The sequence below is a fragment of the Anomaloglossus baeobatrachus genome, chromosome 2, assembly GCF_048569485.1.
Source record: "Anomaloglossus baeobatrachus isolate aAnoBae1 chromosome 2, aAnoBae1.hap1, whole genome shotgun sequence".
NCBI lineage: Eukaryota > Metazoa > Chordata > Amphibia > Anura > Aromobatidae > Anomaloglossus > Anomaloglossus baeobatrachus.
The window spans coordinates 324250828-324270100 of record NC_134354.1 but is presented as its reverse complement, the minus strand read 5'-3'; the positions used below and the strand labels follow the sequence as shown (position 1 = coordinate 324270100).

Below are 19273 nucleotides of genomic sequence, written 5' to 3'. Positions count from 1 at the left end.
GTTTCGGATCATTGTCATGATGGAAGACCCAGCCATGACCCAACTTCAAAATCAAAGTTCACCACCTGATATAATTAATTTAACACAAGAAGAAGAAGTACGCCTACGTCTGAGTAAATTAAACATTGACAAATCCCCAGGGCCAGATGGCATTCATCCACGAATATTAAGGGAATTGAGCTCCGTAATTGACAGACCGCTGTATCTTATCTTTTTAGACTCGCTTGTAACAGGGTTGGTGCCTCAGGATTGGAGGATTGCTGATGTGGTACCGATATTTAAGAAAGGTAAGAGGGTAGATCCAGGCAACTACCGTCCAGTAAGCCTGACATCAGTAGTATGCAAAGTTTTTGAGGGCATTTTAAGGGATGACATGCAAAAATATGTTGCAGAAAATAATATAATAACTGACAGACAGCATGGATTCATGAAAGATAAGTCGTGTCTAACCAACCTGTTTGGGTTCTATGAGGGGGTAAGTGCAAACCTGGATATTGGTAATGCAACTGATGTGATTTATTTGGACTTTGTAAAGGCATTTGATACTGTACCACATAATAGCCTTATACTAAAGTTCCAGAAGCAAGGACTAGGGGAAACTATATGCAACTGGGTAAGGAATTGGCTAAAAGATGGGAAACAAAGAGTAGTCATAAATGGAACATTCTCTAAATGGGCTATAGTCAGCAGTGGGGTGCCGCAGGGATCTGTGCTAGGGCCAATTCTTTTTAATCTCTTTATTAATGACCTTGTGGATGGGATTGATAGTAAAGTGTCAGTCTTTGCTGATGACACCAAACTATGTAGGATATTAAAAACTGACCCTGATAGTATAATATTACAAAAAGATCTGGATAAGATGTCAGAATGGGCAGATACTTGGCAAATGAGATTTAATGTTGATAAATGTAAAGTAATGCACCTAGGACGGAGTAATCCTATAACTGCGTATACATTAAATGGAAGTAAACTCGGGACTACAGAACAGGAGAAGGACTTGGGTATTCTCATTACAAATAAGCTGAGCAGCAGCACTCAATGTCAAGCAGCAGCTGCAAAAGCAAACAAGAAGATTCTAGGGTGTATAAAAAGAGATTAGATCCCGTGATCCCAACGTATTGTTACCCCTCTATAAATCACTTGTAAGGCCACATCTGGAATATGGGAACCAGTTTTAGGCTCCACATTTTAAAAAGGACATTCAGAAGTTAGAGGCAGTTCAAAGGCGGGCAACTAGACTACTACAAGGAATGGAAGGCCTCCTATATGATGAGAGGTTGAAAAAGTTAGATATATTTAGCTTAGAAAAAAGACGTCTCAGAGGAGATCTGATGTGTATGTATAAATACATGTGTGGTCAATATAAAGGGCTGGCACATGACTTATTTTTTCCGAAGACAATACTAAGGACCAGGGGGCATTCACTGCGAGTGGAAGAAAAGCGATTCCGACAGCTAAATAGGAAAGGGTTCTTTACAGTTAGAGCAGTCAGATTGTGGAATGCCCTACCACAAGAGGTAGTAATGGCAGATACTATAACAGCTTTCAAAAAAGGGCTGGATGATTTCTTCAGTACACACAACATTGTTGGTTATAAATGACTTAGTGACCAAATGTAGAACTGGTGGAGGAAGATTGAACTAGATGGACCTAGGTCTTTTTTCAACATTAGTAACTATGTAACGCTCTTACGGAGGGGTAAGGAGGTTGTTGGCCAAAATCTCACAAACACAAGACCCCATCATTCAATATGGTAGAGTAGTCACTCTCTCCTTTGCAAAAAGCACCCCCAAAGTATGATGTTTCCACCTCCATGCTTCAAAGTTGGGACAGTGTTCTTGGGGTTGTACTCATCCTTCTTGCTCCAAACACAGCGAATGGAGTAGATACCAAATAGTTCTAATATGGTCTCATCTAACCACATGACTTTCTCTCATGTCTCCTCTGCATTATCCAGAAGGTCATTGGCAAACTTCAATCGGCCCTGGACATGTGCTAGCATGAGCAGGGGGACCTTTGCGTGCCCTGCAGGATTTTAATCCATGACGGCATAGTACGTTCCTAACCGTAATCTTTCACATTGTTTAGTCAGGTTTCTTCAGGTCATTGACAAAGTCCTCCTGGGAAGTTCTGGGCCGATTCCTGACCTTTCTCAGAATCATCCTTAACCCACAAGGAAAGATCTTGCATGGAGCCCCATACTGAGTAAGATTGTTGCTGTGGTGCCGAACTTGTGCAGTGGTGTGACCTGGAATCATGGGGACTCTGCATCACAGCATGGGTGCTATGAGGCACTTTAGGTGTGAGCGTGGTTTGTGCACAGCATTGAATCTTTTCACTGAGAAAATTACAGTGACATGGATAGTGGGCTTCATACAGTCTGATCAGAATGTTAACCACTTCTCCACCAAGCCTGTTTCCACCTTCCTGATAAGGTCCAAATTTTACAATTCTGACCAGTGTCACTTTATGGAATGCTATTTTAAAAACTACAACTCTCAAAAATAAAAAATTAAGAAGACCGCTTTTTTTCTTCAGGTCAGTCTGATTACATCAATACCACAGTTTTAATTTTTTTTTTGTTTTGCTTCTTTTACACACAAAAAACAATGTTATAGAAAAAATAACTTTTTGCATTGCTATATTCTGAGAGTTAACTTTTTTTATTTTCCCCTCAATGAGCGGTGTAGCAGCTTGTTTTTTGTGGGATAAGCGGTCGCTTTTTATTTCACTTTTTTTGCAGTATGATTAAAAAGCATAGTTTTTTGCCACGATTTGTATTTTTTTCATGGTACTCACTGAAGGGGATAACTAGTGTAACAGTTTTATGGACTGAGTAGTTCTGGAAGCAGCAATACCAAATACTTGTGCATTTTTTGTTTTCGCATAATTATACGTATTTATTGGTACACTTTTTTTTCTCAGTTTTTGGTTATTTTAGGATCAATTTCTTTATACAATTAATTTTGTTTCTTTAACTTAGTCCCCCTATGGGACTTTAACTTTTATTATTCTGATCACCAGTGTAATGCATTGCAAGGAACATGCATTGCAATGCATTACACTGTCAACGTGACACTGAACACTTTAGACCAGGGGTGGGAAATTAATTTACCCATGGGGCCGCATGAGAAGTTGGGATGGTTTTAGAGGGCCGGACTAATATAATTAACTCGGTTCTAATATTATTATATATTATTATATATTATATATATATATATATATATATATATATATATATATACACACATACACACACACACACATATATACATACATACATACATACATACATACATACATATATATATATATATATATATATATATATATTTATATTATTATATACACACACACACACACACATAATTAACTCGGTTCTAATATATATATATATTATATACACACACACACACGCATATATACTGTGTGTTTATATAATATATATACACATACCCACAATGTATACATACACACAATGTATACATACACACACAATCCCCATATACTACATCACTACAACCGCCACATACACCTGTGATATACATCCCTATACACTACACCTGTAATAAACTACACCTCTATATACTATACCACTATATACTACATCACTACATCCCTATATACACCTGTAATATACTACATCACTATATACTACACCTGTAATAAACTACACCACTACATCACTATATGCTACACCTGTGATAACCTACATCACTACACCCCTATATACTACACTTGTATTATACTACACCACTACACCCCTATATACACCTGTATTATACTACACCCCTATATACTACACCTGTATTATACTACAGCACTACACCCCTATATACACCTGTATTATACTACACCACTACACCCCTATATATACACCTGTATTATACTACACCCCTATATACACCTGTATTATACTACACCACTATATAGTACACCACTACACCCCCCCATATACCACACCTGTAAAACTACATTCCCATATAATAAACCACTACACCCCAAATATTTGTCAACAGTTAACACCCCCCCCCCATTGTCCCCGCAGGTTACTAGTAACCACTCACCTCTCTTCAGGCACCTCCGTACGTGACCCCCGCTGAGCTGCTTCTCTTTCACATACTCAGGCTGCGCCGATGCTGTATTCCTAGGAGCCGCTGCTTCTCTCCATACGGCCCTCGCCGCTGCAGCTTCTTCTCCTGCCGGGCGGGAACTTTTTAAATGACACACGCGCACCGTACTGACTATATCAGGGCGCGCGTGTGTCACAGAGAAAGCTGCCGCAGGGAACAGAGGAGAGATTCCTGCGTTCCGCTGCCTGCACTGACTGTGCGGAGCTGCAGAATCTGTCCTCTGTTTCCTACCCGGCACGCAGCGTGTGATTAGGGCAATCTGACCACGCGCCTCCCGGAGCCTGGAGCTCCGGACAACAGGTAAGATTGCCCTCATCAGTGACCCGCCAGCAAGGACGCCCTGAGCCAGGCAGGCCGGTCACAGAGAGTAGGCGGGCCGGATGTGGCCCGCAGGCTGCCCCTTGCCCAGGTCTGCTTTAGACCATGCTCCTGGCGTGGTCGAACAGACCACTGTAGCTGGCATACCTTAAGGTCATCATTTTATCTCAAATTGCCATGACAACAAATCAGCAGCCCACAATTATGTCACAGAGTGCCGATTGGGTGGGAGAAGGAATCACCTCCCACTCCTAGCTGTGACAGCTAGAGCTCGGCTATCGCTTAAGCGATTGTGCAGGCACAGTACAGGCACGTTAAAATTCGGGAAGGAGTTAAATTAGGAACCTCATTCATTTAGTGTAAATTTTGCCCAGCAACTTTTAGATCAGTGTATAATTTTTGGATGTTAATCCAGGTCTTTCATTTGTTTTCTCTATAGTTCTGGTATATGAAATGTATACTAAATATATTATATATATACGAGGCAGACTAAAGAACTAAGACGGGCTTCCAGAATTGCTGAGCGCAGATGGAAAAGGTCTCATTCCACCGAGCACTTCATTGCATATAAAGAGTCGCTGACCACTTTCAAGTCCACACTCACTGCTGCAAAACAAACCTACTTCTCATCCCTCATATCCTCTCTCTCACAACCCTAAACAGCTATTGAACACTTTCAATTCTCTCCTCCGTCCTCCAGCACCACTGCCCTGTATTGCAAATATAAAAATGGCTATTTTTTTGAGTCTATACATTATGTTAAACTATAACATATTGATTAATCAGACAGACAAAATGTACATGGTTACAAAATCTTGTATATACTTAAGGATTTCTGTGTGTTTGTCTTGAATATACAGACAGACAATATACCATTGTAACAGAAACCTTATGATTTACTTACATCAAATATCTAATGTTTTGCTATGTTTTGCTAATATTTTTAGCACTAAGGTTCAGCTACGGCTTTAAAGAAGGCAAATAAGTAATTTTATTATAAAGGTTAATATGAAATACAAACTTAACGGAAAAGTATGATATTGCGTACACTTTTGTATAATCAACATACAAAGGTTAAGTACAGTTAAATACTTACAATCACCAAGGAGTTTTGGACATCATCTGTCTGGAGCTACAGTCAGAGAAGCATGACATAGACAGAGGACTCCTGGACATCACTGCCCGGACGTCTCACGGTGCAGCAAACACGAGCTTCTGTCTATGCTATACTTCAGCTGATCTTATAGAGGCTTGAACAATATTACAAGCCTTAAAGTTAATGTGTTGTAGTCTTATTGATCCATGCCCTTTGATGGCCAGTCATTGGGCATAGATGAATCAGAGATACACCACACATCAGACAATGGGGTAATAAAATATAGAAATGTGGCACTCCTTCTATAATCGCTGGTGCTTGGATAGGGTCCCACCCCAGATCAAAAAATTGAAAAAAATCCAGCACTCAAAGCATTCAACTGAAATTGTTTTATATTTTATTCATTGATCTGTGTAATTATTAAAGACGTTTCGGTCATCCGACCTTCATCAGTTTACACAGAAAGGGTTCTGTAGAAATATATGAAAAAGCTGGACCAGCTTTTTCATATATTTCTACAGAACCCTTTCTGTGTAAACTGATGAAGGTCGGATGACCGAAACGTCTTTAATAATTACACAGATCAATGAATAAAATATAAAACAATTTCAGTTGAATGCTTTGAGTGCTGGATTTTTTTCAATTTTTTAATGGGGTAATAAACCCACAGACATTCAAATCTCCCAAGAATACACATCAGGTATTTGAGCTAGGTAAATGGATATATTGTCTGTCTGTGTATATAGCAAACACACATAAAACATCAGATTGTTGAACTAAATAAATCATAGTTTCTATTTCAATGGATAGCAAACACACAAAACCATCAGATATTTGATGTAAGTAAATCATAAGGTTTCTGTTACAATGGTATTTTGTCTCTGTATATTCAAGACAAACACACAGAAATCCTTAAGTATATACAAGATTTTGTAACCATGTACACTTTGTCTGTCTGATTAATCAATATGTTATAGTTTAACATAATGTATAGACTCAAAAAATAGCCATTTTTATATTTGCAATACATTCCACCCTTGGCTATTTTGAGCCATAGATTATTTATACAAGGTACCATATCCTAAGGGCATGGTTTTAGCAGATGATTGACATAAGGAAAGTGTACACTGTATACAACAACACAAAGCAATGCATGCACAAATTATAGCAAATATTACTCCTAATATATAACGAATATATCAAAAAAAATCAGGTAACTAAGAAAATACCCATTCCCACCATCTACCATCATCTTGTGTAATGTAATTAATCTAGTATAAATGTATCTCTACTTGTGGTATTTATAAATTTAGCCACCAAACAAGAGAATCGGCCTATTGCTTTAGCAGCATATGCCGCTACTGTGAGTGTTCCTACAATTATTATAGATAATCCTTGTATCTATGATTTCGTTAACAATTTTACATCTTGTGTATAGAGGTCACTATATTGTTAATCTCATATTATTTCCTGCCCTCATACGTTTGCATTTTTTTATTTGTATGAGAGCCACAAAAAATAGCAATCTCTTTATAGCCTGTCTGATTCTGTATTTACCTAATGGTTGTTGTTTGTTTTATGTGTATGTTCAATCAGGACCACAATAGGTTTGTAAATGCCATCTCAGTATGATGGTCTCATAGTCCAAAGGTCAGATTTGGCCTTAAACTGAACTCAGGTAATGAGAGAAGGGATAGATCAGGATTATTAATTAAGTTAATTCTAATGAATAGTGGAGACAGTGACATGTTAATACAGAAGTGAGATAGAATAGCTCAGTTGATGGTACTGTCTATTTCTAAAATGTAGATAGTCAGAGGGAGGGCTCCTTCAGTTCTGCAGAGAAGATAAATGATTTGGATCTTCACATCCTATCAATGATTGTGCAAAAATGTGGGTGAAACAATTGAGTGACAAAAGGTATTCCAGAACCTGCTGAAGTCATTGCTCAAGGAGCAGACAATGTGCTGACAGTTATGAAACAAGAAAAGTGGGAATTCATCCCAACTGACAGATGAGTAATATGTGTATTTTTGTCCCTCTAGATCAGGGGTCTCAAACACGCGGCCCGCGGGCCGCATGTGACCCCTGAGGCTGTTTGTTGCGGCCCGCAGACCCCGTGACAATCGCGGCTCTATGCTGAGGGTCGGCGCCGGCAGGAACTTTACTGCATTTGAATCCATCTGCGGTGCCGCGCAAGGAGCTGTCAGTTCTATCCCAGTTGCTGCTGCTGTCTGCCAATCAGATGCAAGGAGGTGACGTCATACAGCGACGTCACTTCCTTGCATCTGATTGACAGGCAGCAGCCATTGGTCCAGACACAGCTCCTCTGCGCTGCACCGCAAATGGATTCAAATGCAGTGAAGTTCCTGCCGGCGCCGACCCTCAGCATAGAGCCGCGATCATCACGGGCCACAACAAGCAGGTAAGGTACGTGCTCAAGATCAGGACCCGCTGCGTGCTGGACACAGCGCGTCCTGATCGGCGGGGCCGCAAGTCTCCTCCTTAGGAGACCGCAGCTGCCCGTGCCCGTGATCAGGGGTTCGGGCCGCTGCGGTCTCCTCGCTGTGCTCTGCCTAGGAAGGACGCTTCCGACTCCGCAGCATAAATTCACATGCTGCGGCCTCTGGAAGCCACACCGCAGTTCCGTTTTCACTGCGGGCCGTACACGCACAGTGGGCATGGGGTTTTTAGAAATCCCATGCCCACTGTGCTTTTACCATACATAGCAGGGTTTTGGACGCAGCTGAAGCATGCTGCATCCAAAACTCTGCAAGTACTGATCGTGGGCACACAGGGAACGGAGGAAAGGTGAGGAGAATTTTTTTTTTGTTTGCGTATTACTAAAAAATGGGCAGAATACTACAGGGATGGCCACAATACTACAAGGATGGGCAGAATACTACAGGGATGGCCACAATACTACAAGGATGGGCAGAATACTACAGGGATGGCCACAATACTACAAGGATGGGCAGAATACTACAGGGATGGCCACAATACTACAGGGATGGCCACAATACTACAGGGATGGCCACAATACTACAGGGATGGCCACAATACTACAGGGATGGCCACAATACTACAGGGATGGCCACAATACTACGGGAATTGGCAGAATACTACAGAGCACAATACTACAAGGATGAGCACAATACTACAAGGATGGGCACAATACTACAAGGATTGGAACAATATTACTGGGCACAATACTACAGGGCACAAGGATGGGCACTATACTACTGGGCACATACAAGGATGGGCAGATACTACTGGGCACAATACCACAAGGATGAGCACCTTACTACAGGGCACACGGATGGGGACATTACTGCAGCATGGGCACATTACTACAAGATTTTGGCTAAGATTACTATATGATGCTGCTAAATTGTAAAACAATTACAAGAAGGTGATAAAATGTAAAAAAAAAAAAAAAAATCTTAAAGCATTTTTTTTATTTATATTGAAAATGCTTTTCTGTATATAAACTTAACAAAAAAAAGTGCACGTTTGTTATAATAAACAAGCGAAAAATGGTTACAAAAGTGATCCAAGATGTATAGAAAAAAAAACATGGATTCATTAAAAATGTTCACTTTGTCCTGCAAATAATGCGGCCCCCCTCATTTTTTTTTTCTATATGCGGCCCATGCACCCAGCTGAGTTTGAGACCCCTGCTTTAGATCAAAATCTGGAAATGTTGCATCATTGGCGCCACCATGGGCATGGATCTACTTCCGTCAGAAGCCAAGCAACCTTCAGACTGAAAACAGAGACCAACCATGGAAAATGTGGCCTTATTGAAAACCAAACAGAATAAGAACTAGAAGAAGAAGATGTGACCCAAAACTTCACCTCCAATCTGTATTGTGCCTATATGAACTGCACTGGGGAACATTCTCTAACAGAAGAGATGATTGCCCTAAGGACTCAAAGTGTTACATGAGCTGATCTATCAGAGGACTTGTCAAAGCAAAATAGGCAGATGTCAACAATTAAAAAATACAGAATCAGACAGGCTATAAAGAGATTGCTATAATTTGTGGCTCTCATACAAATAAAAAATGCAAACGTATGAGGGCAGGAAATAATATGAGATTAACAATATAGTGACCTCTATACACAAGATGTAAAATTGTTAACAAATCATAGATACAAGGATTATCTATAATAATTGTAGGAACACTCACAGTAGCGTCATATGCTGCTAAAGCAATAGGCCGATTCTCTTGTTTGGTGGCTAAATTTATAAATACCACAAGTAGAGATACATTTATACTAGATTAATTACATTACACAAGATGATGGTAGATGGTGGGAATGGGTATTTTCTTAGTTACCTGATTTTTTGGATATATTCGTTATATATTAGGAGTAATATTTGCTATAATTTGTGCATGCATTGCTTTGTGTTGTTGTATACAGTGTACACTTTCCTTATGTCAATCATCTGCTAAAACCATGCCCTTAGGATATGGTATCTTGTATAAATAATCTATGGCTCAAAATAGCCAAGGGTGGAATGTATTGCAAATATAAAAATGACTATTTTTTGAGTCTATACATTATGTTAAACTATAACATATTGATTAATCAGACAGACAAAGTGTACATGGTTACAAAATCTTGTATATACTTAAGGATTTCTGTGTGTTTGTCTTGAATATACAGAGACAATATACCATTGTAACAGAAACCTTATGATTTACTTTCATCAAATATCTGATGGTTTTGTGTGTTTGCTATCCATTGAAATAGAAACTATGATTTATTTAGTTCAACAATCTGATGTTTTATGTGTGTTTGCTATATACACAGACAGACAATATATCCATTTACCTAGCTCAAATACCTGATGTGTATTCTTGGGAGATTTGAATGTCTGTGGGTTTATTACCCCATTGTCTGATGTGTGGTGTATCTCTGATTCATCTATGCCCAATGACTGGCCATCAAAGGGCATGGATCAATAAGACTACAACACATTAACTTTAAGGCTTGTAATATTGTTCAAACCTCTATAAGATTAGCTGAAGCATAGCACAGACAGAAGCTCGTGTTTGCTGCACCGTGAGACGTCCGGGCAGTGATGTCCAGGAGTCCTCTGTCTATGTCATGCTTCTCTGACTGTAGCTCCAGACAGATGATGTCCAAAACTCCTTGGTGATTGTAAGTATTTAACTGTACTTAACCTTTGTATGTTGATTATACAAAAGTGTACGCAATATCATACTTTTCCTTTAAGTTTGTATTTCATATTAACATTTATAATAAAATTACTTATTTGCCTTCTTTAAAGCCGTATCTGAACCTTAGTGCTAAAAATATTAGCAAAACATAGCAAAACACGCCCTCTCCTCTCCTCTCAGCTGAAGACTTTGCCTCTTTTTTCAAGCAGAAGATTGACAACATCAGAGCAAGCTTTGGCCCACAATCACTACAGCCACTTCCCACAACTACTCAGCCTTCTTCCTCCAAATCCAGCTTCTCCGCCATGACAGAAAACAATCTTTCCACTCTACTCTCAAGATCACATCTAACAACCTGTGCACTGGACCCACTCCCATCCCACCTCATCCCCAACATCACCGCAGTCCTCATCCCAGCCCTAACTCATCTCTTCAACCGATCACTAACAACTGGTGAATTCCCTTCATGCTTTAAACATGCCTCTATTACACCCATCCTCAAAAAGCCCTCCCTTAACCCATCCTGTGTGTCAAACTATCGCCCCATATCCCTTCTCCCCTATGCCTTAAAACTACTAGAACAGCATGTCCATCTTGAACTGTCCACATACCTCTCATCCTGCTCCCTCTTTGACCAGCTACAATCTGGCTACTGACCGCATCATTCCACTGAAACTGCCCTAACTAATGACCTACTAACCGCCAAAGCCAAGCGACACTACTCTATCCTCCTCCTACTGGACCTGTCCTCTGCCTTCGACACAGTAGACCACTCTCTCCTACTACAGATTCTCTCATCTCTGGGCATCACAGACTTGGCCCTATCTTGGATTTCTTCATACCTAACTGACCGAACTTTCAGCGTTTCCCATTATCACACCACTTCCTCATCTCGCCCCCTATCTGTCGGTGTCCCCCAAGGCTCAGTTCTTGGACCCCTGCTGTTCTCCATCTACACCTTTGGCCTGGGACAGCTCATAGAGTCCCACGGCTTCCAGTATCATCTCTATTCCGATGACACACAGATCTACCTCTCTGGACCTGACATTACGTCTCTACTAACCAAAATCCCGCAATGTCTGTCTGCTATTTCATCCTTTTTATCTGCGCGATTCCTAAAACTTAACATGGACAAAACAGAGTTCATTGTCTTTCCCCCTCCTCGCTCATCTCCTCCAACAAGCCTTTCCATCAAACTAGATGGTTGCTCACTCTCCCCAGTCACACAATCACGTTGCCTTGGAGTAACCCTCGACTCTGCTCTATCCTTCAAGCCACACATATCCAAGCCCTCTTCAACTCATGCCGATTACAACTCAAAAATATCTCCTGGATCCGTGCTTTCCTTAACCAAGAATCAGCAAAAACATTAGTGCATGCCCTCATCATCTCCCGCCTTGACTACTGCAACCTCCTGCTCTCTGGCCTCCCTTCCAACACTGTTGCACCCCTCCAATCTATCCTAAACTCTGCGGCCCGCCTAATCCACCTCTCCCCTCGCTACTCCCCAGCCTCGCCACTCTGCCAATCCCTTCACTGGCTTCCCATCACCCAACGACTCCAGTTCAAAACACTAACAATGACATACAAAGCCATGCACAACCTGTCTCACCCCTACATCTGTGACCTAGTCTCCCGGTACCTACCTGCACGCAACCTCAGATCCTCACAAGATCTCCTTCTCTGCTCCTCTCTTATCTCCTCTTCCCACAATCGCGTACAAGATTTCTCCCGTGCATCCCCCATACTCTGGAATGCTCTACCTCAGCACATCAGACTCTCACCTACCGTGGAAAGCTTCAAGAGGAACCTCAAGACCCACCTCTTCCAACAAGCCTACAACCTACAATAACCCTCAGTCCAGTAGACCACTGCGCAACCAGCTCTGTCCTCACCTATTGTATCATCACCCATTCCCTGTAGACTGTGAACCCTCGCGGGCAGGGTCCTCTCTCCTCCTATACCAGTCTGTTTTGTACTGTTAATGATTCTTGTACGTATACCCTCTTTCACTTGTAAAGCGCCATGGAATAAATGGCGTAATAAATAATAATAATAATAATAATAATATTATATATATATATATATATATATATATATACACACATACATATATATATATATACACATATATACATACACACACACACACACATATATACATACACACACATATATACATACACACACACATATATATTATACACATATACACACACACACCGTATTTTTCGGACCATAAGGAGCACTTTTCCCCCGCCCAAATGTTGGGGGAGTGGGGGGTGCGTCTTATGGTCTGAATGTGGCTGCGGGGAATGTGGGTGCTGCGGTGGAGCGGGTCATCGGTGACACGAGCAGGCTGTAGCAGCCTGCCGTGACCACGTGGACCCGCTCATTTAATATGCACGCCCATCCCCTGCACATCATCCCTCAGTGCTGAAGCCAGCACAGACAGGTGGGCGGGATGATAAACAGCCGGCCCGCATGATCACCCCTGGCAACTACAGCCTGGAGTGATCATGTGCGGCTGTATTCACTGCTCCCCGCGCATAATCATCAGCGCGGGGAGCAGTGAATCAGTGTACAGTACTCACCGTTCCCCTGCAGCATCGCTCGTCCTCCCGTCTGTGTCAGTGGCAGCGCCGCTGAGTGGAGCCGTCCCCGTGACCCTGCTGCATCGCGATCATCTCCTGTGTCTGTGCCGGCGGCTGGGTGGAGACTAGCGGCGCGCACAGCGATGACATCATCGCTGTGCGCACGTGTCCACACGCAGCCGCCAGCACAGACACAGGAGAAGATCACGATGCAGCAGGGTAAAGGGGACGGCTGCACTCAGCGGCGCTGCCGCTAACACAGACGGGAGGACGAGCGATGCTGCAGGGAGTGAGGTAAGGTGAGGTGAGGATGAACGTTTATTTTTTTTATGTGCCACAGGATGCGGCCATACACCAGGATGGGGGTATATTATGAGCAGGATGGGGTCATATGAGCAGGATGGGGTCATATCAGCAGGATGGGGTCATATCAGCAGGATGGGGTCATATCAGCAGGATGGGGTCATATCAGCAGGATGGGGGCATATCAGCAGGATGGGGGCATATCAGCAGGATGGGGGCATATCAGCAGGATGGGGGCATATCATGAGCAGGATGGGGGTATATCATGAGCAGGATGGGGGTATATCATGAGCAGGATGGGGGTATATCATGAGCAGGATGGGGGTATATTATGAGCAGGATGGGGGTATATTATGAGCAGGATGGGGGTATATTATGAGCAGGATGGGGGTATATTATGAGCAGGATGGGGGTATATTATGAGCAGGATGGGGGTATATTATGAGCAGGATGGGGGTATATTATGAGCAGGATGGGGGTATATGATGAGCAGGATGGGGGTATATTATGAGCAGGATGGGGGTATATTATGAGCAGGATGGGGGTATATTATGAGCAGGATGGGGATATATTATGAGCAGGATGGGGGTATATAGCAGGATGGGGCCATATGCCATGATGGGTTATATAGCAGGATGCGGCCGTATGGTAGTATATAGCAGGATGCGGCCATATGGCAGGATGACGGTATATAGTAGGATGACGGACATATACTGTATATACAAGGCAGGAGGATCATTACCAGGATGCGGCACCTTAGTAGAGAATTTGGGGACATTACCCCCATAACAGTGTCAGCAGCAGATCCTCGCCCCATAACAGTGTGCCATAACCACATTTTTTGCTTAAAATTTTATTTTCCCATTTTCCTCCTCTAAAACCAGGGTGCGTCTTATAGTCCGAAATTATAATTATACATATATATATATATATATATATATATATATATATATATATATATTACACATATATACACACACACACACACACACACACATATATATATATATCCATACACACACATTATATTATATAATGTGTGTGTGTGGGTGGGTGTGTGTATGTATGTAGGTATAATATATCTATTATACATATATCCATCCATACACACACACACATGCATACATATATACACGCAAAGCAAAAAAGCAAGAAGTGGTATATAGCGTGACTTTACATGTTTTCCTTCGATAGATAACCTTATTTGTTAAATTTAAAGCACAGCTTTGGCAACAGACATCCCAGGCATGACAACTAGGGACGGGCGAACCCAAACTGTAAAGTTCTGGACCTGTACAGAACACAGTGTTCGTGCACAAGTCGTGTTACAGTTCGGATCCAGGAGTTGTATTTAAAATAAAAAAAAGCACATTATTAAAAAACATTATGATTAGACTTACCGTATTTTTCATCATCGTCGTCGTCGTCGTCGCCGCCGCCGTCGTCGTCGTGTGCAGTGAATAAGTATACTCACCGGCCACGATCCCTGCAGCATCGTTTGTCCTCCTGTCTGCCTTACGCGGCTGTGTGTGGATGACTAGCGGTGCACACAGCAATGATGTCATCACTGTGTGCACGTGTCCACACACAGCCGCGGCCGGCACAGACAGGAGGACATCGCAATGCTGCAGGGATCGTGGCCAGCTCCACACAGGTCAGCGGCGCTGCTGCTGGCACAGACGGGAGGAGGAGCGATGCTGTGTGGAGCAACGAAAGGGGAGTATGAATGTCTATTTTTTTGTGTGCCACACAATGAGGCCCATACACCAGGACGGGGGTATATAGCAGGATAAGGCCATACTCCAGGATGGGGTGTATATAGCAGGATGAGGCCATACACCAGGATGGGGTATATATCAATGATGCGGCCATATGCCAGGATGGGGTATATAGCAGGATGGGGGTATATGAGCAGGATGGGGTATATAGCAGGATTCAGCCATATGCCAGGATGGGGGGTATATAGCAGGATGCGGCCATATGCCAGGATAGGGGTATATAGCAGGATGGGGGCTATACCAAGATGGCAGTATTTAGCAGGATGGAGGCTATACCAGGATGGCGGACATAGATATACACAAGGCAGGAGGCTCATAAACAAGGCAGGAGTATCATTACCAGGATGGGGCACCTTAGTAGAGAATTTGGGGACATTACCCCCATAACCGTGTCAGCAGCAGATCCTCGCCCCATAACAGTGTGTCATGACCAAATTTTTTGCTTAAAATTTTATTTTCCTATTTTCCTCCTCTAAAACCAGGGTGTGTCTTATGGTCCGGTGCGTCATAGTTCGAAAAATACGGTACCGGTCCCGCAACTCGTCCTGCAGACACGCCATCTCCCGGCCGCTTCGGCTTCTGGGTCCGATCATTAACTTTCGGTGGTATTCACTGCTCTGCTTGTTACTCGGCAGTTTTAAGCTTATTTCAGCTGTGTTTTGCGGTGATGTCAGGGTTCACCCGAGTCCATGGTTTACCCATGGACTCGATTGAACTTTGACTATCCCTGTCCGGGTATGGTTCCAATTGCGCACAGCGATCTGCTAATGACCCTCTCCTGCGAGTGTCAGCCGAGAATCATGCGATCTTATGATCGCATCACAGGTGCGGAGAAGAGTGAGGGAGCACTTTCTCCCCCCATCTCCTCCACTGCCTGTCTCTGCATATATCGCACTGCACTCAGATTACATGCGAGTGCAGTGCGATGTTTCACACACTCCCATAGCGTTGTATGGGGGGGTGTGAGCAGAGACTCGCTGCCAAACGCAGCATGCTGCAATTCATTCCGCATGCCGCTATGGCATGAGAAATCAATCGCAGATGGACACTGCCCTATAGTTTTGTACTAGAGTGAGAGCAATCCAATGTTTTGTTGGATTGCACTCACCCGTGCAAAACGCAAAAGGAACCATACCCTCAGCCTGCTTCTTGCGCTGTATAGACACTTGTCTGTAGAGAGCGATGAAGCAGAGCTGACATTGCCTTCCCTGTGGACTACGTCGGACTAAGGATTTTTTTTTTATAATAAAGATGGAGTCTCAATGTTTTTTTTTTTTGTATTTCTAATAAAAGTTGTTTTTTTTTTGTTTTTTTTTACTGTTTACTAGAAATTCATAATGGCCATGAATGACACCATGAATTTCGGGCTTAGTACCAGCTGATACTACAAAGCTGGTTCTAACCCCATTATTACCCAGCGTGCCACCTCCCTCAGGGTCGCTGGACGAGCCAGGTAGAGCGCCATAAAGTAGCGCTTCTATGAATGCGCCATATTTCTGGAGCGGGGGAGGCCCACACAGCTTGGACCACCCTGCACTGAGGATTCTAGCACCCGCTGCCTGGTTTTACCTGGTTGGCAATCAAATTATGGCGGGAGCACATGCAATTATTTATTTTTTTAAATATTTAAGTAAAAGAAATATTGGGCTTCTCTGAATTTTGATTGCCAGCCAAGGTAAAGCCAGGCAGATGGGGTGGCAGCCCGTAGTTGTCCGCTTTATCTGCACTGAGAATCAAAAATACTGCGGAGCGCTGTCATTTTTTAATGATTTATTTATTTTTACAGTACTGTCATGTCATGTCAATCTGTGATTGCCTGTTGGAATAACCTGAAACCAGCGCATACATTTGTATTGGTATTCGTACTGCACACAGCCATAAAGCTTATAGAAGAAGGGACAGCATCTTGATGTGCAATCTAATGGGTCTGCCCCTTTTAACTTCTGGGTCTCAAAAGTGGACACCTGGCCCGAGCTTGCCCTTTATGCCTTGGAGGTGCTGGCCTGCCCTCCGGTAAGTGTTATATCCGAACGTGTGCTCAGCACGGCTAATACACTACTATATATTGTGTGTGTATGTATGTATGTATGTATGTATGTATGTATGTATGTATGTATGTATGTATGTTCTATATAAAAAAAATAATTATCACACATACATACATATACACACAATATATAGTAGTGTAAAAATACTTATGTAGCGCTCCGCAGTATTTTTGATTTTCAGCGCAGATAAAGCGGACGGCTACGGGCTGCCATCCCCATCTGCCTGGCTTTACCTTGGCTGGCAATCAAAATACAGGGAAGCCCATTAATTTTTTTTTTTTTTTTTTAATCATTTAACAAAATATTTTAAAAATGTGAGGGCTCCCTCCGTATTTTGATCACAAGTCAGGTAAAATCAGGCAGCTGAAGGCTGAGATTCTCAGCGTGGTAAGGGTCAAGCATTCTGGGCCTCCTATGCTAAAAACCGCAGCCGCCCCTGGAAATCGCGCATTGTTTCTTAGCACCATTTTCAGGCGCTTTACCCGGCTCGTCCAACAGCCCTGATGGCAGTGGCATGCTGGGTAATAAAGGGACTAATACCAGCTTTGAATTCTCAGCTGTAACTAAGTCCGAAATTCATGGTGTCACTTCAAATTAGACATGGTCACCATGAATTTCTCATAATCAGTAAAAAAAAACAAAAAAAAACAAAACAAAAGCACAATTTGTTTTATTAGAAGTACAACAAAAAAAAAAAAAGAACATTTAGAGACCTCTACAAAGAGATAAGCAGGCTGACACTGACAGTCAAAGATCAATCGAGTCCATGGCTACGCCATGGACTTGAGTGGACCCCAACATCACCGCGAACACTGCTGAAAAAAGCCGAAGAGTGTCGAGTGACGAGCAGTGCAGTGAATACCTCCAGAGGTTAATGATCGGATCTGGAAGCAGAAGCGGCCAGGAGATAGGGGTCCGCAGGACGCGTCGCGTGAACGGTAAATATAATGACAATGTTTATTATTAACTATATTCTTTATTTTACAGCCCCACCCCCGCCCCATCCCATAACTGCAAAGTCCAAGCTTGGGGTTCGGACACAAGTTCACGTCATCTCTGGTCCTGAACTCGAACTTTACAAAAAGCTCAGGCGAGTCTCCCGATCATCGGGGGGTTCGCCCATCACTAATGACAATGCCTTTCCAAAATACCCTATTAAATCATATCAACAAAATAAGTAAACCCCAAACGGGCTCTCCTCTACTAAGACAGACCAAGAACATCATTAGGATACATAAAGCAGTGCCTTTGTGTCATTTACCTGAGTATGGATCTCTTCATTTATTGATCGCTTGGTCTCCTGCTTCTTTTTTACAGCCAAAAGTTCCACCAAAGGTCGAATTGTCATTCCCTATATGAAACAGAAGTAGCATTTCAGTAAGTACTTTGAAAGCTTGCAAATAAAAAAAATTATATGAAAATAACCAGGATTCTCCCATTTGCAGATTCCTAAAATGAATTGTCAACAAATAGTCCAGTTGTAATGCGAAAGCCAACATGCACCGGGAAAAACACTAAGATTGTAGGCAAACACATGGGGCTCAATTCATCATTGCATTTCCACCTAGTTGTATTTTGGGCTGGATTACCTTTCAAATAGTAATTGTGATTTGTGACAAAATCCTCAAAATGATTTGCATCTGTTTTTAAGCTATCTATTGTGGTTTAGTTTTACAGATTTTTACAGTTGTTTAAAAGAGAACCTGTCGGGTGCAATATGCACCCAGAATCATGAGCAGTTCTAGGTGCATATTAGAGATTCCTGCTTAACTGTTCCTGTATACACTAGCATAAATAAATAGATCTTCAGA

General features: G+C 42.4%; 1 protein-coding gene across 2 annotated transcripts in view; it reads right to left on the bottom strand.

The window, feature by feature from the left end:
- Positions 1-19273, bottom strand: part of SLC9A1 (solute carrier family 9 member A1) — a 246355-nt gene that overhangs the window by 117007 nt on the left and 110075 nt on the right. For both annotated transcript variants that reach the window (XM_075335896.1, XM_075335897.1), the window contains exon 6: positions 18724-18813. In XM_075335896.1, coding sequence (XP_075192011.1) covers positions 18724-18813 — 90 coding nt within the window. The remainder of the gene's footprint in view (positions 1-18723; positions 18814-19273) is intronic.